This window comes from Cucurbita pepo, chromosome LG03, assembly GCF_002806865.2.
Source record: "Cucurbita pepo subsp. pepo cultivar mu-cu-16 chromosome LG03, ASM280686v2, whole genome shotgun sequence".
Classification (NCBI taxonomy): domain Eukaryota; kingdom Viridiplantae; phylum Streptophyta; class Magnoliopsida; order Cucurbitales; family Cucurbitaceae; genus Cucurbita; species Cucurbita pepo.
The window spans coordinates 11,796,089-11,816,558 of record NC_036640.1 but is presented as its reverse complement, the minus strand read 5'-3'; the positions used below and the strand labels follow the sequence as shown (position 1 = coordinate 11,816,558).

General features: G+C 39.6%; 4 protein-coding genes across 6 annotated transcripts; 1 reads left to right on the top strand and 3 right to left on the bottom strand.

The window, feature by feature from the left end:
- Nucleotides 1-1,317: 1,317 nt before the first annotated feature.
- On the bottom strand, nucleotides 1,318-2,419 carry LOC111790146 (zinc finger protein 11-like). Its single transcript, XM_023670977.1, has one exon. It carries the CDS (start codon nucleotides 2,142-2,144, stop codon nucleotides 1,596-1,598), a length of 549 nt encoding a protein of 182 aa, XP_023526745.1. The 5' UTR covers nucleotides 2,145-2,419; the 3' UTR covers nucleotides 1,318-1,595.
- Nucleotides 2,420-2,764: 345 nt separating this feature from the next.
- On the bottom strand, nucleotides 2,765-4,695 carry LOC111790144 (serine/threonine-protein kinase BLUS1). The gene has a single exon (XM_023670975.1). The coding sequence runs from the start codon at nucleotides 4,448-4,450 to the stop codon at nucleotides 2,843-2,845; it is 1,608 nt and encodes a 535-aa protein (XP_023526743.1). The 5' UTR covers nucleotides 4,451-4,695; the 3' UTR covers nucleotides 2,765-2,842.
- A 1,082-nt stretch (nucleotides 4,696-5,777) lies between these two features.
- On the bottom strand, nucleotides 5,778-7,311 carry LOC111790145 (FHA domain-containing protein At4g14490-like). The gene has a single exon (XM_023670976.1). It carries the CDS (start codon nucleotides 7,132-7,134, stop codon nucleotides 5,905-5,907), a length of 1,230 nt encoding a protein of 409 aa, XP_023526744.1. The 5' UTR covers nucleotides 7,135-7,311; the 3' UTR covers nucleotides 5,778-5,904.
- A 937-nt stretch (nucleotides 7,312-8,248) lies between these two features.
- Nucleotides 8,249-17,406, top strand: LOC111790110 (TNF receptor-associated factor homolog 1a-like). Of its 3 annotated transcripts, none has more exons than XM_023670928.1 (13): nucleotides 8,249-8,448; nucleotides 9,113-9,364; nucleotides 9,783-9,894; nucleotides 10,337-10,425; nucleotides 10,515-10,583; nucleotides 10,669-10,798; nucleotides 11,246-11,404; nucleotides 12,904-13,252; nucleotides 13,586-13,698; nucleotides 14,175-14,325; nucleotides 14,472-14,947; nucleotides 15,020-15,224; nucleotides 15,647-17,406. In XM_023670928.1, exons 2-13 carry the CDS (start codon nucleotides 9,163-9,165, stop codon nucleotides 17,030-17,032), a joined length of 3,441 nt encoding a protein of 1,146 aa, XP_023526696.1. In that variant the 5' UTR covers nucleotides 8,249-8,448; nucleotides 9,113-9,162; the 3' UTR covers nucleotides 17,033-17,406. The 3 variants fall into 3 exon arrangements, with proteins under 3 accessions (XP_023526696.1, XP_023526694.1, XP_023526695.1); XM_023670926.1 differs by having other exon boundaries at nucleotides 8,258-8,448; nucleotides 14,178-14,325; XM_023670927.1 differs by having other exon boundaries at nucleotides 8,258-8,448; nucleotides 9,113-9,343; nucleotides 15,647-17,370.
- The last annotated feature ends 3,064 nt before the right edge of the window (nucleotides 17,407-20,470 follow it).

Genomic DNA, 20,470 nt, shown 5'->3' with positions numbered 1-20,470 from the left:
TGGGAGACTCCCACACCCACTCCCACACCTTTCCATCCCTTTTGTCCCCATGCCTCACCTCTTCTCTCATCATCTTTTCACCCATGTCTATTAACTATTATAAGGGGTTTTTTCTTTTGTTTTTTTGGTAAATATTGAAAGGGTTTGAATTGTATTTATGGTGATGATGGTGATGATGATGATGATGATGTAAATGAAGAGGAATAATTTGTGGAAGCAGAGTGAAAGAGATGGCAGAAGGTGGTTTCTATTCCCAGTTCTGATGCATTTACTTCATTCACTTTATAAATGGGAGACGAAGATCAAACCCCAATACATAATCCAACACCTTCATTTATTGCCCTTTTGCTATTTCTACTGATTAGTTTTATTCATCATCATCATCACCTTCCCCTTCATCTTCACCTTCATATATATATATATAAACAAAATTTTGGTATTAATTAAATGGAAAGATGAAGGAAGTCAAACTCTTGAAAACCCTAAACCCTAATGTTGAGTAATGAGGTGGGTGATGTGTAGAAGAAGAAGAAGAAGAAGAAGAAGAGGAGGTGAGTTCGTAAGAGAAAAGTGGAGAGAGTTAAAATTGAAAGAGGGTGGCACAGTTAGTCTGAAATGTTTGGGACAGAGGAAAGCATTTGGATCCAAATAAGGAAAACCCATCATGGCATTTGACGCCCAGACATTGTCGGGAACATGCAAAACCAAACACAAAACCACACACCCTCTCTCACATTTCTGGGAAAAAGCATCCAATGACCCTAAAACCAATTATCATTCCTTTTGGTAACCTCTTCCTAACTTCCCTTCCATGCAATCTCACACATCAATCAATCTCTTCTATCCTCTCTCCCTCCAACCACACACCTAACAAATATTGTCTCTTTGTGTTTTCCCTCTGGGAAGATTTTTAAAACACATATGACAGGTAAAAGTTTCTACACCCTTACATTGGATCTCACAATATCAAACCACTTTGATTGATTCGGTCAGAGTCATCGACCCGACCCTCCATGTATCTTTATAATAGTATGAAGTTATCCAACTTTGGTCACCAAATTTGATGGGATTTTAGGAAATTTGTTTAAGAAGTGGGAGGTAGTCAAAATATAACGTCATATCACTCCTATAACCTAAACTTGAGATGTTAAGTTGTTAGGTCAATGTATTCATAGATTATGAGTGAAATGATAAGAAATAACATTGGGGTCACAATGGGTAATAGGGCACAATAGAAGCACTTGTAAAGAATGAATATGCACTGAATTTGATGATATTTGGTTAATTAAGTGTTAAGACATGATAAGAGGGAGGGAAGGGAAGAAGAGATTACACATTGCATAATATTATATATTGTGAGATTTTAATGAGAGTCTCACTAAATGAAGGAGGTACAGACAAGTTGATTCAGAAAAGAAATGGAATCCTTCAAATCAGACACAAAAAGATGAACCAATAAAGACATTGAAAGAGTGAAAGAAGCAAACAATAATGTGGATATTGGGAGATGGAGAAGGTGAATATATTCTAATTTCAACACAACGTAGGAGAAAAATTTGAAGAACATGTTCCCACACCACAACTTCATGTCATCTCTAAGTCGAGTACCCTAATCGAAGCTCCAAATCAATGTCCTTCTTCTTGGATTCAGTAAGTAGGGTGGCAGTGTTATTGGTAGTGCTGATTTCAATGTCCAAACCAATGAATTTGTGGGGCTTGTTCCTATTAGGTTTGGCAATCTCCAAGGCTTTGAAGGGGCGATTAGGGAAAGGGTTATGGTGAAGGTTAAGGTTGAGATTTGTGAAGTGGGTATGATCAGCAGGGGGAGAGTAGAGTAAGGCTCTATCTCTACGATGGACATTCATGTGGCCGCCAAGTGCTTGAGCCGATCTAAATTCCCTTTTGCAGAAGTTGCACGTGTAACTTCTTGGTGGCCATGAAATCCCATTTATGAAATCCTCCTCTGCCGCCGCCGCTGCCCTGCACACCTTGTTTCTCTGGCTTTTCCCTACCCCGTTGGGTCCTCCTCCTCCTCCTCCTCCTCCTCCTCCTGCTGTTGCTGCTGCTCCTCCTCCGCTGCTGATGGTGGTGTTCATTGTTGTTAAACTCGTACGACAGGCAGTGCGTAGACAGTTCCTCTCCATGGATGATGCTTGGGAGGGAGAGAAAAGTAAAAAAAAAAGATACCTTTTTTATGTTTTTTTTTTTTTTTCCTTCTCTCTGTCTCTATGATTACTAAAAGGAAAAGAAAAAGGGGAAATTAGGTTCAGGAAAAGAAGAGAGAGAGAGAGAGAAAGAGAAGAAGGAAGAGGAGGAAAAGAGAAGGCCCTGAAAATGTCCTTCATGTTTATGGTTATGAGAGGTTATTTTAGGGAACCTCGGCCTGGGCGAGTAATGGCGTTTGCCATTTATGGGACTCGGAGTTTATGATATTCTTTTATTACACCTTCTCTTAAATTAATGTAACACTGTTTCTGTGTTCTCTTCTTTTTCTATTTGTTCTTCTTCTTGGTTTCTGTGTCATTCATGTCTCTCACACACTCACCCGCCACTCCTTCAAACACAATTTTGTTTGTTTGAAACCCCAGGTAAAGACTTGGAGTTACTACCTCATTCAATATCCATTTGGTTCAGAAATAAATATGATTTGGGCCTTATTCTATTGAGATAAAAATAGATATGATTTGGGCCAAAAATGGTTAACATTGGTCTTCTAGTGTAGAGTCCATTCAGGCGTTTGGTTAGTGCGTGGGCTATCTTATGTTTTTAAATGTCTTTTCTTTCATAGATAACAAAACATAAAACCAAAAACAACATAGATATGAAGGGCGGCTAAGAAGAGTTAAGCAGCGCCAGTATTATGGGCAGCGGAGATCTGAAGCCTAAGAAATTCCAACTCCATCTCCAATTCAAAGTTCCTCTTCCGCTCATTCTCCAATTCCCTCGTCATCTTCTCCATCAATCTCCCTATCTGCTCCTCTCGGCTCATCTCTCCCCCTTTCTCTCCTTCTATCAGCTCTATCAAACTCCCCACCGCCCTCCTCTGCTCGTCCAAGCTCCTTTTCAGCGCCACCAATCCACCCATTATCGACTCCCTGTCAACACCCTCCTCCTCCTCCTCCTCCACTTCGCCTCTCCTCCCGTTCCCCGTTGGTGAACTCAGATCCGATACCCCCGAACAGCACTCACTCGAATCCCTCGAACCCTTCTCCATGATCGATTCCCCACCGAATCGGACCTGTTTTATGATCGAACATTCATCTTCCTCGCAGTTTTCCCCTGGAAAAACAGGCTCCAGCTCTAGCCCATCCTCCTTGAAATTCCACCCGCTGATCCTCCTCTGTTTTATAATTTCCTTCTCTATTTCCTCTTCATCTTCTTCCTCCGTTTTCATCGATGGTAATCGCTGCAATTTTCCCAATTTGAATCTCTCTTCGACACTCGGCAAACCTTGTAATACAGTCTTTATGAGAAGATCAGGGCCCTTGCAGTTCCTGAAAAAGGGATGTTTGAGCAATTTATCGGCGCATGGTCTTCTCGATGGCTCCTGATCAAGGCATGAGGCTACTAATTCCTTGAACCCTTTTGAAAATTTGTTCTTGTTATTGCTGTTTTGTTGATTCTCGTAATCCGAGAATCGAAACCTTCGCGTGATTTTCAGGAGGAGGGACTTGGAAGGTGGGAGATGAGAAAGGGGAGGTCGTCCGTGGGCTAATTCCAACGCCGTGATTCCAAATGACCATATATCCGCTTTCAAACTATACCCATTGTGCGAGTGAATCACCTCCGGCGCCATCCAATATGGCGTTCCCGCGATTTCCTTCAGCATCATCGACGTCGATGATGGAGAAATTGGCACCCCCTGTGTGGAATTGGCCTCGAAAATGGATGCCGAAACTCCGAAATCAGCTAGCTTGACGGACCCATTTGAGTCCATCAGAATGTTTCCGGCTTTAATGTCGCGGTGGAGGTGGCCTTGGTCGTGGAGGTAAGTCAGAGCGTGTAGAATTTCCCGGAGAACGACAGCGATGCAGGGCTCAGGCAAGCCGTCTGGAAACGACGACGTAATAATCGACTGTAAAGATCCGGCAGACATGAACGGCATCACGACCCAAAGGCGACGATCGACTGTGAACGAACAGTGGGCGTTAAGAATGTTTGGATGAGAGAGAAGTGACAGAATTTTGGCTTCTCTTCGAATGTCATCGAAATCTGCTCGCGATCGATCGAGGTCAATGGCTTTGATGGCCACCACTGCAGAGTTCATGGGAATGCAAATGGCTTTGTAAACGACGGCGCTGACGCCGACCCCAATTTCATCGATGATTTTGTAACAGCTAGAATCGAGAGGGAATTGGGGCCTCTTGGATTCGTCTTGATCGTCGGGAAACTTCATGATGAGCTCGCCGGACTGAACTCGCCGGAGCGAATTTAGACGAGAAAGTTTCATGATATGGGGTGTGAATGGCACACAGTTGGAAGCGGGGTTTTAAGAAGTTATGAGTGAAGAGGAAGAGGATGAGGTAGGAGATAAGAAAAGGAAAGAAAGTGGGGATATTGAGCAGTTTTCTTGTGAAAAGGTTGGAGGGGGAAGGTGGAGTTCTTAAACATGGAGATGAGGCATGTGAAACTTCAACTATAAATTTACTTCCTTTTTTTGAGAGGAGTGATTATATTTCAACTACTTAATATAGAGAGAGAGAGAGAAAGTTATATTTTTAGTTCAAATAAGGTGAAAATTTAAATCTTTTATAACACATTTTCATTCATATCATCAAACTAGGATAAACTATAAATACATCCTAAACTGACTTCAAATGGAAAGTAACCCTTATCAATTCACACAACCATGGCCTCCCTGATCAGGAAGCTCATCAGAAGCCTGCCCAAATGTTTCCTCTCCATCTCTCAAACTTTTTTGTAACCGCCTTAGCCCACCGCTAGTAGATATTGTCTTCTTTGGAATTTTCTTTTCGAGCTTCCCTTCAAAGTTTTTAAAACGCGTTGTTACGGGGAGGTTTCCACACCCTTATAAAAAATGATTCGTTCTCCTCCTCAATCGATGTGGGATCTCACAATCCAGCCCTGAATCTCACAATCCACCCCTTTCGAGACCCAGTGTCCTTGCTAGCACTCGTTCCTTTCTCCCATCGATGTAGGATCTCCCAATCTACCCACCTTTGGGGCTAGCGTCCTTGCTGGCACACCCCACCTCGTGTCCACCCCCTTTAAGCCTCTTCGCTGGCATATTGCCCGGTGTCTAGCTCTGATACTGTTTGTAATAGCCCAAGCCCACCGCTAGCCGATATTGTCTTCTTTAGGCTTTTCCGATTGGATTTCCCTTCAATGTTTTTAAAGCCCGTTTACTAGGAATATTTGTCCACACCCTTATAAACTCTTATAAAAAATGTTTCTTTTTCTCTTCAACCTCTCCATCCAACCAACATGTCATCTCACAACTATCTTTTAGGCAGAGAAATCAGACGCCCAAAACATTTTCAGATTAATGAACAAACATCTAATACACAAGCCCAAGCTTCTTTGGTAGTTTCTACATAAATTACACTCCTTGTTGTGGCTACATGAGGAGTTTCAAAGCCATTTTAATAAGAAGAAAAAAGTAAGAATTCATCTATACATGGCACAAAAAAAAAAAAAAAAAAAAAAAAANACACTATGAAATGCAAAATCACAGTAAGTCCAAGCCATAAAGATTGATTGACACATGAGAGCAATCAAATAAGGAACATCAGAGATGATACATCAAAAAATGAAAGTAATCAAGTAAATGATATATTAGAAGATCAAAAAGGTGTGTGTAACAAACTAAGAATAATCTATGTACAATTTTAAATCAAATAAGGAAGCAAAAAGGTTACCTCGTACGCCAGTGTTTTCCTTCCACTAACCTCCCTGGCTATTCTCAATCTTCTGCTGTGCAACATACTCCCGTACTTGTGCAGATTTAATTCTCATACCAGAAATAACCTCTTCAGTCGCATCAATAATTTGTTTAGGCAAGTGAGTCTCCAAATAATCAAACCACTCCCCAAGTGTCATCTTCTTCAAATCTGGCGCCTCCTCGGCCTTACGAAGGATGTCCTCACCATGTGAATCTCTCCCATCAGCAACCTTTTCGCAACCTTCTGAAATAATACACACATCTTCGTTTTCATCTCGATCACAGACCACTTGAGGGCTAGACCCACTACCGGCTTCTTCAACATGCGCATTGTTCTTACCTTCTCCATCGTCAACCAGTTTATTTTCTCCTAAGCTCTTCTGCTCGACGCTTTCACTATGTTCCAATTTTATAACTGTACCACAATCGGGTGGTGGCTCATTTTGCAATTTCTTCCTTCCCCTAGTTCCCGCTCTCGTCTTTTTTGCCCCAGCCTTTAGTTCACCACCCAGACATGGGTTCTCCGGAACATTCCCAAGAACAGAATCAGTGGCCACACGTACAGTGCTGTTCGCTTTCCTGGTGCTTCCTCTAGTAATTTTTGTGCTGGGTTCATTTTCCACATTGTTCACATTCTCTGACCCTCTTACCAAATCTAAATTCTCCTCAATTTTCTTGCAATCCGCTACTTGGTTAGTAATTTCACATTTCACACCCCTCCTCTTCCTCGGCCTTAAACATCTTCCACTCTCTAACGTCGCCTCATTAAAAACCCCAAGTACGCTTACCTCTTCCACAGCCTTTCCTCTTCGACCCCGAGTTCCTGCAACTGATCCCACGACATTGGAACCTGTACACTTCTCCGCAGCTTTCCGCCTAGGGTTTCGCTTCGATCGACACTCTTCATTACTGTTTATTCTGACCAAAATCGAGGTCAACTCGCCGCATTTAATGGTGTCGCCGTCTCTTAGAGCGACGGCATCGTGTGGAGAAAGCTTAGCATCGTTAACAAAAGTACCATTTGAAGAATCAAGGTCCCGAAGCATCCACTTGCCTGATACGGACTCGGATTCAATAGAGAGGTGCTTGGTGGAGATGCCAGCGTCTTTGATAGCGACGGAATTACCCCGAACAACGCGACCGATCCGAATCGTCGTTCCGGGTGGAAAATGTAGGGTTTCGCCCTCGCGAGGTCCTTGAACCATGATGAGAGTAATTGCAGAGGATTCCATTGCAGAGAAGTGAAGAAATGCCTCGTAATTTTCGAATCTCGCAATTGAATTGAGAAGGTCTTCGCTAAATTGATGATTCTAAGACGGGAAAATTAGAAATGGAAATGGAATTGGGACGAGCGCTGTTCCTCAGTTTGAAGTTTGGCTTCCCCTCCAATTCCACCTCTCTTTGCTCTGCTTTCAGCGCGATGTGTTTGAATTTCAGCCCACTGGAAAATAACACATACGACCATATTTTTAAACAATGCCTAATTACAAAATTTTAATCCGTTTTCATTATTTAAATTGTCCGTGATTTAATTAATTTTGAACCCGGGTGTTTAGGTATAGTGGTCAATTTTAGTATAACCCAAATCATAGAAATAGAACCCAATTGAGCCCAAATAGGAAAAGGCCCATAATGAGAAAAAATAAACCCAATTGAGCCCAAAATAGGAAAAGGCCCATAATGAGAAAACCCAAATGATAGGAAATAGAACCCAATGGGGCCCAAAATAGGAAAAGGCCCATAATGAGAAAACCCAAATGATAGGAAATAGAACCCAATTGGGCCCAAAATAGGATAAGGCCCATAATGAGAAAACCCAAATGATAGGAAATAGAACCCAATTGGGCCCAAAATAGGATAAGGCCCATAATGAGAAAACCCTAGCAGGAATAAAGTCGCCCAAATACAACCCATTTTGCAATGGAGTCCACAGAGGAAGCCATTTCCGCCCCTCTCTCGCCCTTCACCGACCCTTGTTTAGGAACGCATCCGCCACCACCCTAATATCAATAATTTCTAATAATAATATTCCTCTTTTTTATTATTTTTTTATTTTCCATGTAATAAAATTATATTCCTAAAAACGAATCATTTTTTTTTTCTTTTTTCTTTTTTATTTTTAACAAAAACCACCCAATCTCCTCAGCAGTTTCTTATTGTAGAAAAATATAAACTCAGATTTAATTTCCCTAATTATTTAAAAAAAGTTTTTAAAGACAAAAACGGATTTATTTTTATTTTTATTTTTATTTTGTCATTTATAAAATAATCGATTTTGTTTTGTGACTATAATCCTTCTCTCTCTCTCTCTCTCTCTCTCCGCTTGTTCATATGCTTGATAGANGGGTTCCGCCTTACCTCTCTCTCTATCTCTTTTCTCGTCTCTCCTTGCTGCTCCGTCTTCGACCTCCTTCCCTATTTCTCTATTTTCTCTACTTCTCTTTCCATCTCTGTCTTCTTCCCTTTCTATCTCTCTCTCTCTCTCTCTCCCCCAAGACGCTCTCAGCTTCCATTGCCCTTTCTCGCACCTCTGCCAGTTCTTCAAGGTTTGTATGCTCAGTTGATCTGCACGATGTCGTATCGAATATCGCCCATTTGGATTTTTCTTTTCCCCGATTTTTGTTCTGCTTGTAGGGTTTTAATTTGATCGGGGTTTTTGCTCCGGATTGCTTATCTGCGATCATCGCCTATAATACGGACAATTACTTCCTTTCCTTTCTGGGTTCATGATTTTCTGCGCCTGTCGTATTTTTGAGGTTTTGATGCCCTTTACTTTGCTTCTCGGGGGCATCTTTTTCTTTTGAGATTTATGTTTGCTTTAATTATTGATTAGCTTTCTGAATCTTTCAACTTTCACACTGTAATGGTCTCTCGTTTATATCAGGTAGGTTTTTTTTTTTCTTTTTTTTTTTTTTTCGTTTACACAGCTGTTAGAAGTTGGGTCTGTTTGGTTTCATTTGAAATAGAGATTATGTAAATAATTATGATTTTTTGGAATTGCATTGAAGGGTGATAAAACTGATATTGGTGTTGTACGGTCTTCCTTTTCAATTTTCAATGCACGACCTGCTTTGTGAATTTTACATTCGTTGCATCTACTATGTATTGGTGCCAAACTGGATTTTATTCCGCTGGGAAAGGATTGACTGTATGTGTTAATTGTCATTGCTTTCGTTTTTTTGATCTCTCGTGGTGTTTTGCATCATTCAGTGAGAGGAGAGGAGCAGGTTCTGAACAAAGTTCTTTCTTCTGAGAGGAAGATGGCTGGTGCTGTTAGTGAAGAGGCTTTAGGGATGAGGTCCGTGGAGAGTTTTGCAAATGGGCATCACAGTCAGTCTGGGGAAGCATTGGCTGAATGGAGGTCTTCCGAACAAGTGGAAAATGGAACACCATCGACTTCACCACCATACTGGGATACTGACGACGACGACGAGGAGGCTGGTACGCTTCTTTCATACCTAGGTTTGTGAAGTGCTTTGCCTGACAGTGACATTCTTCTAGAAGCTCTTAATTAAGCTGGGACTAATGCATAGATCAGGGAGGATATTATTCTTAGGAAATTGATCTGAAATATTATTGGCCCTTTGAACTGCTAACGATGGCACAATGAACTTTGACGTATTTAATCTGCATGGAAATGTATCAATTGGTGTTTCATATCAGACATGTACATGACCTGAATCTTAGGTTAGCTCATTGGAGTAAAATTAGAAAGTTAATTCAGTCTACCTTTTTAATGTTTACTCTATGTATTATGGTCTACAGTGACAACTGTTCTGGTTGTATTGTTTCAATAATTTGATTCTCGGATGGTTGGATCTACATTATGTCTTCATACTATGAAAATATATACTTATCTTTTTATCCTATTTCTTTGTAGGACCAAAACCATCAGAATTGTATGGAAAACATACATGGAAGATAGATAAATTTTCTCAACTTAACAAACGAGAACTTCGAAGTAACGCTTTTGAGGTTGGGGGCTACAAATGGTATGTGGATGAGGATATCTATGAAACAAATTTTCTATCCCTTCCGGAAGGTTTAAAATTTTATGATTTCCTTGTTTGTATGTCTTGTGCATTTTTTTCGTGGAATTCCTAGCCGATATCTTCACGTCTTTCTGCTTACATGCTTACTTTTTATCCCTTCATTTCTGGAATGATCTTTTCGCTGGGATGATATATCTTCAATCATGGACTTATGCTTTGTTCTTAGTTTCTCTTCTTGGGGTTCGATCTGACTAATTTGGTAGTGGAAAACTAAAGCTAAGAACTGTACTGAGTGGTATAAATGAGAAAATTTTCATGCCATGTTTTAATATCACCTATCCATTTATGTCTGTATCTTGTAGGAATGAGTCATGTGCATTGTTGTTGGAACTTGGTCCCCCACCATCCTTTATGTTTGATAAGCTATGCAATCTTGTTGCAGGTACATTTTAATTTATCCTCAGGGCTGTGATGTCTGCAATCATCTCTCTCTGTTTCTTTGTGTCGCAAATCATGACAAACTCCTTCCAGGTACTATCCTGTTTGAATTGTATTTATTACGCACTACCCTCGTTTTCAATTTGTTTAATTACCTTGGATATATTTCCCTTGCAAAATAGGTTGGAGCCATTTTGCACAGTTTACAATAGCAGTGGTGAATAAGGATCCAAAGAAATCAAAATATTCTGGTAGGTTTTGTTTCATTGCTTTTCTAGTTTTTCTTGTTACAACTTAGCATAACGTGTGAAATTAAAAAAAAAAAAACATGGACAGATACGTTACATCGGTTCTGGAAGAAAGAACATGACTGGGGATGGAAAAAGTTCATGGAGCTTTCAAAAGTACTAGATGGTTTTATTGACGCTGACACTCTCATAATAAAGGCACAAGTTCAAGTGATTAGGTAATTTCTAGTCATGGTTTATGATTTTTGATTGCCGATAGATTCTTGCAATTTCTGTGTGATGTTCTATTTTCCTTGTTTGCTAGTTTTTCATGTTATGTTTCCATTGGTGATCAATGAACTTTCTGTTTTATCAATGAATTTTTGAGATGCAAAGTCCATAACACGACAATGTCCAAATGAAGAAGTTTCAGTTCTTTGAATGTATTTTAGGCTACCTTCTTATTACACACACCTGTTATTTTCATTTTTCCAGTTAGTTAAATGAATTTGTCAACTTATTTATCTATTCATATTTTAGACTACCATATACTGGCCTCAGTTCAATGGGGATGTTTACGTTTTCAGTGGCCTTGCTCTTTCAAGATGATACCTATGACTGTTGAGTTGTCAAATATGTTTGCAATTTCATGCTTTTGATTTTTTTTTTTTTTGCTGTTTTTGCAGGGAGAGAGCTGATCGGCCTTTTCGTTGCCTTGATTGTCAGTATAGGAGAGAACTTGTTAGAGTATATTTGACTAATGTTGAGCAGATATGTCGGCGTTTTGTGGAAGAGAGAAGAAGCAAGCTGGGGAAGCTGATAGAGGATAAAGCTAGATGGTCAAGGTAGTATTTGTTCTCCATGGTTTATCAACTCTCTAAATTATAGTAGGAGAATTTATTGGAAGTACCATCTAGTAAACGAAGTGTCTGGAATCTATTCTTTGGACCTTTCATTGTTCTTGAATCTTCTATGAGTTTGTAAAGGACGGTATCATGAATAGGAAAAATCATATTCCTAAACTTTGGGGGTTGTATCAATCAAAACCCCAAGCTAATAATTATACCAATTTAAACCCTAAACTTTCATAAGTGGTTCAATTTAGACACTTAGAATTTTGTTTCATAACCGTTAATGAATAACTTTCACACATGTATAAAACTTCTTTAGAGACAATGATTAATGCAAATTAGAGAGAAATGCGAGAAATAAAAGATTAATATATAAACTAGACATGTACTAGGAAAATCTTAAATAAGACATCCCTTTCATGAAAAAGCAAATAGAAACAACAGAAATGATGATTCGCTGGAGGATATACATTATCATTTTATGAATTAATCAGTGCCGAATAGAATACATTGGTGGAAAAACTCCAAACTAGCGGCCCAAATAGGGAGACAGGACATATCCCTGTGCCGTAGTCAATGAATTTGGTTAAACCTAATCTTAATTTAAGAGTCCTGCCTTTTTTTCCCCTTCTAAAATGAAGAAAAGAGCCCTCTTATGTTCTAGTCAATTTAGCTCTCCTGGAGCAGCATGGGCTAGCAGGGAATAGCCTCTCTTCTTGAAGGTCAGACTCAATGTAAATTTGATGATAGCTCATTAAATCTTTGTGAAAAAGAGGAGGAAGCGTTGGATCACATCTTTGTTACTTGTTCATTTTATTAGACCTAGTGTAACACTTCTCTTCAAGCTGCTAACGACAATTGGGGTAGCACCCCTCGATAAAGGACTTCTTTGTGCAAAGTATCTTTCATATGGAGATTTCCAAGAGGAAGACCTTCTGGAGGCTCTTGGTGGCGGTGCTTTTCTGGGCCATTGGTTGGAAAGGAATAAAAAAAACTTTGAAGATATGTTTTCCACTACATTAGATTTCTTTTAAAAGTCATTATTTGAGTTTCTAGATGATGTAGTCTCTTTCAGAGCTTTTGTAATTATGATCTTTGATGTCGAAGTCAGTTGGAGAGTTTCTGTAACCTCTATGGCTATGGAGGTTTCCTCCTTTTCTTCCTATTACCTTCACTGTAATACTTAGTTTCTTTCTTCAAAGGAAAGAGAAAAAAAAAAGGAAAAAAAGGAAAAGGAAGAAAATTTCTTTAAGAGAAATCTTACACCAAAGCTCCTGAGAAGTTTGTACCACGAAACTTCCTCACAATCTAGACACAAATAGAAGTGTTTCCATGCCCACTTGCATATATTATCAATTCTAGACCTTTTTTTGTGTCCCTTTTGCAATAGACTAGCTTATCCTTATCCTTATCACTATTTTTGTTGTTGTTGTTGTTATCATCATCATCATCATTATTGGCTTTCTAATGACTATCATTTTCACTTCTTACAGTTTTCGTGCGTTCTGGTTGGCAATTGACCAGAATTCTAGACGACGTATGTCTAGGGAAAAGACAGATACAATTCTGAAAGTGGTTGTAAAACACTTCTTTATAGAGAAGGAGGTGACATCTACTTTAGTTATGGACTCATTATACAGTGGATTGAAGGCTCTCGAAGGGCATTCCAAGAGTAAAAAGGGAAAAGCAAAACTATTAGATGCTGAAGAGATGCCAACTCCAATAGTTCATATCGAGAAAGATACATTTGTTTTGGTGGATGATGTGCTATTACTGCTCGAGAGGGCTGCTGTTGAACCATTACCACCAAAAGAGGAGAAGGGCCCTCAAAATCGTACAAAGGTGAGTGCCTGATTGATAATGCTTGTTGAAAACTTTATGTGGGAAGAAAGATGGTTTGATTGGAAGTTTAACAATGGATAGGTCTGGGGTACAAGTAAACTATTAACCAGGTATTTGATTTGTTCACTACCTATTTTTATGACTACGGCGCTTAAATTAGTTGCAACAAACTTGTGGGTTGAATTTTAAACAGGCACCACTTAGTGATGATATACAGTTCTTTTTTCATTAATTTTATTATCAGTTATGAGCAAGGATATTTTTATGTCATAATTTGTATACCTAGTAATGTTGGAGTTGTCAGCTGAAAAAACCACAAGCTCTTGTCTGCAGGATGGTAGCTCTGGAGAAGACTTCAACAAAGATACCATTGAACGCGATGAAAGGCGTCTTACAGAATTGGGTCGTAGGACTGTGGAAATATTTGTTCTTGCCCATATCTTTAGGTATTGTGTTTTTATAATTTCTTTACAAAAGCCGGTAAATTTTCTAGCTGGGAAGCTTCTTACCCTTTGAGTTCTTTTTGCTGCAAGCCTGCGTGATAATTGTCTTTTGCTTTATTCAACAAATGTGATGTGAAACAGTACAATTTTACGCTCATGTGTAGTTTTCTGGATATCTTGTTACATCTAGTGTACTAGCATGGTGTAAAGATTTCATACGTTTCAGTGACTTCGCATGAGATGATATTTTCCCATTATCTTGCTGTCCTTGTCTTGAGAGCATTTTCTATAGTGAAGGCCATAACTTGCCTTGATTACCATTAAGCTTTAGCACAAGTGTTGGTTTTTGTGGCATGTTCTCTCGAGAAAAGTTTAGGTTAACACAATCTTTTTCTTAAGTTTCTCGCATCAAATATGATTCAATTGCCAACTTGACTTGAAGTTGAATGGTATATTTATTTTTCTCTCTTTACTCACAGCAGCAAAGTTGAAGTTGCCTATCAGGAAGCTGTTGCATTGAAGAGGCAAGAGGAACTCATTCGTGAAGAAGAGGAAGCGTGGCAGGCTGAAAGTGAACAAAAGGCTAGGCGATTAGCATCAGAAAAGGATAAGAAATCAAAGAAAAAACAGGTGTCGCGTCAATTGAATTATTTACAGTCTCTCTTTTAATTCCTTTTCCTCCACCCCTACTTTTCCCATTCATTCTTTTTCTTCCGGCATCGATTCATCTTGTTATCAATAATTTCCTCACCATTTTAGGTCATTTCTTTCAACAGGCTAAACAAAAACGTAACAATCGCAAAGGTAAAGATAAAGGGAGAGAAGAGAAGGCAAATTTGACTGTGCTGATCAGAGAACAAGTAAATCCTAGCAGTGGGAAGGACGAAGACGCCATTGTGGATAAGGTGCAGCCTGTGCTTGAAAAGTCTGACTTGCCCGAGATTGTATCTGATATCTCTGATTCTGTTGAAGGCCCTGGTGAAGTACTTCAGCCTGATTCAGAGGACAGAGATGCCAGTACTGTCAATTGGGACACTGATACATCAGAAGTCCATCCCTCAACAGAAGCAAGTAGCAGTGGGATTATCAGTCTGTCTTCTGCCCAAACACCCTTATCTGACAAGAAGGGCTTGTCTGTTATGGATGATAGCTCTTCTACGTGTTCTACTGATTCTGTTCCATCCGTGGTAATGAACGGCCCATATAAGGAGAATTCCTTTCACAACTACAAGAAGCAGAAATCACCTAGCATGTAAGTGAGCAAACTATATTTCTTTAAAAGTGCATCTGGGATGTATAGTGATTTGCATCTTTGATTTTGTAGTGGAAAGAATCGGCAGAAGGATGCAGCATATGATCGGAACATTTGTGCTAATGAAATGGATGGTCAGTCGTCAGAGCTTACAGCTGACAAAGAGGACCGGAGTGATGTTTGTGGTAGTAATAAGTCTAAAGAGTCCGATCCCGTGGCCATTAATCATTCCCTCCGGGGTAAAGTAAAAAGGGTTGACCAGCAGGCAGTTAAGAAGGTGCTCACCTAATCCGTCTCATATGCATAAATGTTGAACTTCTAGACTGAATAAATGAAAGAGCTTCGAACTCAAAAAAAGTAAAGAAAAAGAACGAAATGGAAAGAAGTGTCGGTAGATGTTGCCAAATTCAGGTTGCATTCCTTTATTCATTATTGACGTAGTGTGTTATTTTACTGTGTCATTCAGATTCTTGAGAAGTCTGTCATCCTTTTGTTGTCTTCAATTTTTTACTTCAGACGAACTTCTCGATTATTATTATGTTTCATTGGCTTCAATTACGGACTATTTTAGTCTTAGAGTTTGAAAACGGTCTCAGTATATGAATAAATCATATTTGATAATGTCACTTAAATGTTATTAGGATCGTCTATGTTGAAATTAGACGTCCATTTTAACTTTTAGTTTGTTCATTGTACTAGGAAGAAAAGGTTATTTCATTGCCAAAAGACCGAAGCTCTAAAATCCAGGTTGATATGGAAAGGATACTTAGAGATACACCAGCAGCTGTACCATCCTCCCCTCAGAACCACCAAGATCATATGCCACCAACTGCTGAACAGAAGTTGAATAATCAGAGTATTGCTACCGTTGATCCCATTCAAATTAAAGCATCATCGTCAAATAGCGCACATCAGATGGAGAAGACTATTCCTGCAGTTACCTCATCCCATGTTGTTAGTGCAGTAAAAGCAGAGGGTCAGAAGTCTGCAATTCCAAAACCAACTGAAAAGGCTTCCGCACAGCAAGCTCCTATGATGTCAAGGCCTTCTAGTGCACCTCTAATTCCTGGTCCAAGGGCTACAGCACCTGTTGTTACTGTGGTCCATACATCCCCACTGCTTGCTCGTTCAGTGAGTGCAGCTGGCCGATTGGGTCCAGACCCTTCTCCAGCCACACATAGTTATGCTCCCCAGTCTTATAGAAATGCCATAATGGGCAACCATGTAGCTCCGAGCAGTGCTGGATATGTTCATCTGAGCACCTCAACTTCAGGCATGAGCCCATCTTCAGCCTTCTCTTTGGCATCTGCTATGGTTTCTTCGCCCATGTTTGTACCACACAACTCTGACAGGTTAGATTCAAATGCTGTTAGATCAAGTTTTCCTTTCGGCATGGTAACCCGAGATGTCTTATCGAATAGTCCCCAGTGGGGGGTAGAGGCTTCACAGAGGGAAGCTGTGAGGAGCATGCATTACAATTCCTCCCTGCTCAATGAAGTTCAAGATTTATACAAGAAGCCAATTCGTGGTTCAACCTCTGAAGCTCTGACAGGGGAGTTCTCAGCTTGTACGTCTGGTCGTCAGCTCCAAGGTTTTGTAGAGGATTTCCCCCACCTAGATATAATCAACGATCTTCTTGATGATGAAAATATTGTTGGGATTTCAGCCAGAGACAACTCAATGTTCCGATCTCTTGGCAATGGACCGAGTCTGTTGAACAGGCAGTTCTCACTCCCTGGTGACATGGGGGTGATGGCTGGTGATGTAGGATCCTCAACAAGCTCTTGCTGCAGGTTTGAGCGGACACGCAGTTATCATGATGGTGGGTTTCAACGGGGATATAGCTCTTCCATAAGCCATTACGAGCCAGCCATGGATTTTATTCCACCATCCACTCAACAACAGCAGCACTTAAATGGCCAGATCGATGGGTTGGTCCCGAACTGGCGACCGGCTTCTGATCTCTCTTTACTTGGGACAAGGGCTTTAGACTTTGATGGTTACCAATATCTCAATGCAGAATACTCAAATATGGCGCAAGGGATCAATGGCTACAATGTGTATCGACCCTCAGATGGTCACTGACTAACACAAAGATCAAAACATGGATGGAATTTGGCTTCCCTGCCTAGACTTGGTGGGTACTGTCCACTGTAATAACGTACCAGGAAATTGTTGGGGTCTTGGATTTGGAGTGGGGTTGTAATCCTTCTCATAAGAAAACAATTTGTAAAGAGTGCCTTCATCGCCTTCTCTTTGCTAGCCTTAAATGCAAATTTAGTCGTATCGTCGAGGTTTTGATTACTTCACCTTTCGAGTTTCCTGTCTATTTGGTTATTGGTCAAAAACGTATTGCGTATACGACAATACCCTGAAACCTCACCTCTGCTAAATAGAGCTCAAGTATTTTTCTCTTTTGTTTCTTTTCCATCCATTCAATAATATTTCCTTTCTGTGTATCTGTTTCAAAATCAAACGAATATTTAATCCAATCCCTCACCTTAGACAAATCCCATTTGCTATCCAAGCAAAACAAAGTTCTTCCCTTTGACTTTCATCTTCTGCCTGCTTTGCTGGAAATTTCCTCGCATGAACTCCACCATGAAAGTCGCTGTCTTTCGGCTCATTCTTATAATGCTACACACATCATGCCTGATACATACACACATACATATCTCTTGAAGTCCTCAAGAATGTTCCTGTTCAAATCAAAGTTGCCACCATTAGTGGTTAGGAGAGGACCCATTCAATTCTGTCCAGGCTTTGGTCAAATCCTTGCAGCTTGTACAATAATCCAAAACTTGACACTCTTCTTTTTACTATAAATATCGTTGCAATCCCATCAACAAACTCAACCTCTTCTTTCATTTAATCTCTCCAAAGGGATACAGAAACAGAATATGAAAATTCTTCACATATCTCTTACTCTGGCAATGCTTTTCCTTCTTTTTCTCTTGCAGCTTCACCCAAACATAGCTGGTAGAACTCTGCATGAGAGCCCAGCAATGGTGAGAAGAACGGAGCTGAAGCTGAAGCTGCAGTCTCTTCAAAGGGTCAGTGTACCGCCCTCCGGCCCCTCCGGTTGCACCTTCATTCCCGGCACCAACGGCCCCGGCTGTCCCCGGAAAGTGAGGCACTACGCCGTCAACCATTCGACTCAACGTCCAGGCGCTCACTGAACGCCATGCTGCACGTGTTCATGTGGAAGCTCCCATCTGAAGCCCTACCATATCTGCTTTTGATATTCATCTTCCCTCCTTCCATTCATAATCCAAAAAGGTGGTTTATTTTGCCGCTCGGATTGTTGGAAGCTAGAAGTCAGTTAGCTTTTGTGTAACATATTGAATTCATTGCAAGATTGTTTGTAAATAATGTCCATGGAAATTGAATTATATCATTGTTTCAATTCAACAGAACTCTCCATCCTTATATTTCCTTGAATTCATGCAAGATTCTTCTGACTCAACTCAAATAAATGCCATTCTCGAGACATTTAGACCATAGTATATATAAATCCTACATTTGTATGATAATTTTGAAGGAAAGTGGGGAGAAGTTACGGGAGATTTATTTAATGTATACATGTTTGAATTGATTGGAGTTTAGATTAAGAAAACCCCATTTGAATTTGGAATGGAATTACGTATTGGAATTGTAAAGTTTGGTTATTTTAGGCAGAACAAAAGGTGGTGCAGCCCCCATGCTATTTCAAGTGCGGCATTACTTTGGCGACACAATTATTTATTCACTTTGGATATATAATAAAGTTTATCCTTTGGAAATTTTGTGTACAAATTCATGCGTGTACGCATTGGACGTGTTTGTTTGGTCACATTTTTATTTTAATTTATATGCTTATTCTAAACTTTCAATTTCATTAGATTACATATTTATGTAATACTTTAATGTTTGAATTTCGAAAATGATGAATTTTAAAATGGTTATTCCGACATTGACATAATTAAGTAGGTATATATGTTATCTTTTTTTAAAAATATTTTACTTATTTGACTTATAATTCTAAACTAATAAATACAAAAGTTATTATTGTCGGGTAAGTAAGAAGAAAATCCTTCCTTAATTCTTTAATGCTCCATTTGGTTGGAGACTTAATATTGTATTTAATTATGTACGAGAATGTTTTCATATTTTGTTCAACTTATCGCTTAGCTTATATAATTGAAGGCTCGTTCTAATCTCTGTAATTGTAGGTGGGCTTGCAACAAATCCAGTCTTATTGACCCAAACCCGAACCCCAAGTGCAGCAAACGATGCCTCTCACGTCACCTTCCCAATAAAGCCTTCTTGTGAAATCTCATATTGGTTGGAGAGGAGAACCAAATATATTTTATAAGGGTGTGAAAATCTCTCTCTAACAGAAGCTTTTTAAAACTGTGAGGCTGACGACAATACGTAACGAGTCAAACTGAACAATATCGGTTAGCGGTGGGTTCGGGCTGTTCTACTTTTACTCTCATGAACTGCAGCGATGACCTGTTTCCCAATCCCCCAAACACACACATCATAAAACTAAACAAAGAAAAGACATGTTTTGAATTTCAAAAAATAAGGAGATGTAATAAGGAGATGTAACTCAGAGTGCTCGCTTAACATGTGAGAGGCATGGAATCAATACCCGTCCCCACAAATACAATCAACACATTAATTTACAATTTGTTTTAGTCTCCATAATATATGAAGTACTTTTGATTGCTGGAGGTCAATATTTAAAGACGTGTTGATAGGTAGATTAATAGATAATAAAATGAAATAGATATTTTTATTACAACAAACCCAAACTTAATACATAAACAATACAAACATTTTATTCATAGATTCACAATGTTGGTACAACAACATGATGAGGGTGTTTGTAGATATAGGAAGAACTTTATGCGAGAGCCGAAGCTAGAGAAGGACTAACCAATAACGGGAGTCCTAGCAACAATTTTAGTCGTCTGGCTTACCCAAACCCAAACCCTGTCGCACCGAAAGTCGAAAGTGACGTTGGAGCCCTCGTCAACAATGATAGCATCAACCAAAGGGTTCTCTTTCTCAATTATCTTCTCTGCATCTTTGCCCAGCTTACCCACCAACTCCGGCCATGAACTCTTTCCTAAACCAGCCACCAAAAGCTTAACAACATTACTTATTGTATTGCAAATACACTTATAAACAACAACGTTTACTAATGATATATGTACCTTTGCATGAAGACATCTTGGCTGTGATTTTGAGCTTTCCTTTTCCTTTTAGGCTCTTGTGATTTATTTTTGTATGGGGAAGTGGGTTTATATAGGGTAAGGGCTTGACTTTTTAGGTGTTTTTATTTGACTTTTTTGATTTAGAAGGCCAAGCACAGACATAAATTGTAACGGCCCAGATCCACCGCTGGCCGATATTGTCCTCTTTGAGCTCCCTTATGGGCTTCTCCTCAAAGTTTTAAAACACTTTTGTTAAGGCTAGCAGATATTGTTCTCTTTGAGTTTTCCTTTTGAATTTTCCCTCAAAGCTTTAAAACAC

Coding starts and splice junctions, on each gene's coding strand:
- LOC111790144 (XM_023670975.1), bottom strand. CDS start 4,450: ATGAAACTTTCTCGTCTAAATTCGCTCCGGCGAGTTCAGTCCGGCGAG.
- LOC111790110 (XM_023670928.1), top strand. CDS start 9,163: ATGGCTGGTGCTGTTAGTGAAGAGGCTTTAGGGATGAGGTCCGTGGAG. Junction 9,895..10,336: donor GAGGTTGGGGGCTACAAATG/GTATGTGGATGA, acceptor ATCTTGTTGCAG/GTACATTTTAATTTATCCTC. Junction 10,584..10,668: donor AAAGAAATCAAAATATTCTG/GTAGGTTTTGTT, acceptor AAACATGGACAG/ATACGTTACATCGGTTCTGG.
- LOC111790146 (XM_023670977.1), bottom strand. CDS start 2,144: ATGGAGAGGAACTGTCTACGCACTGCCTGTCGTACGAGTTTAACAACA.
- LOC111790145 (XM_023670976.1), bottom strand. CDS start 7,134: ATGGAATCCTCTGCAATTACTCTCATCATGGTTCAAGGACCTCGCGAG.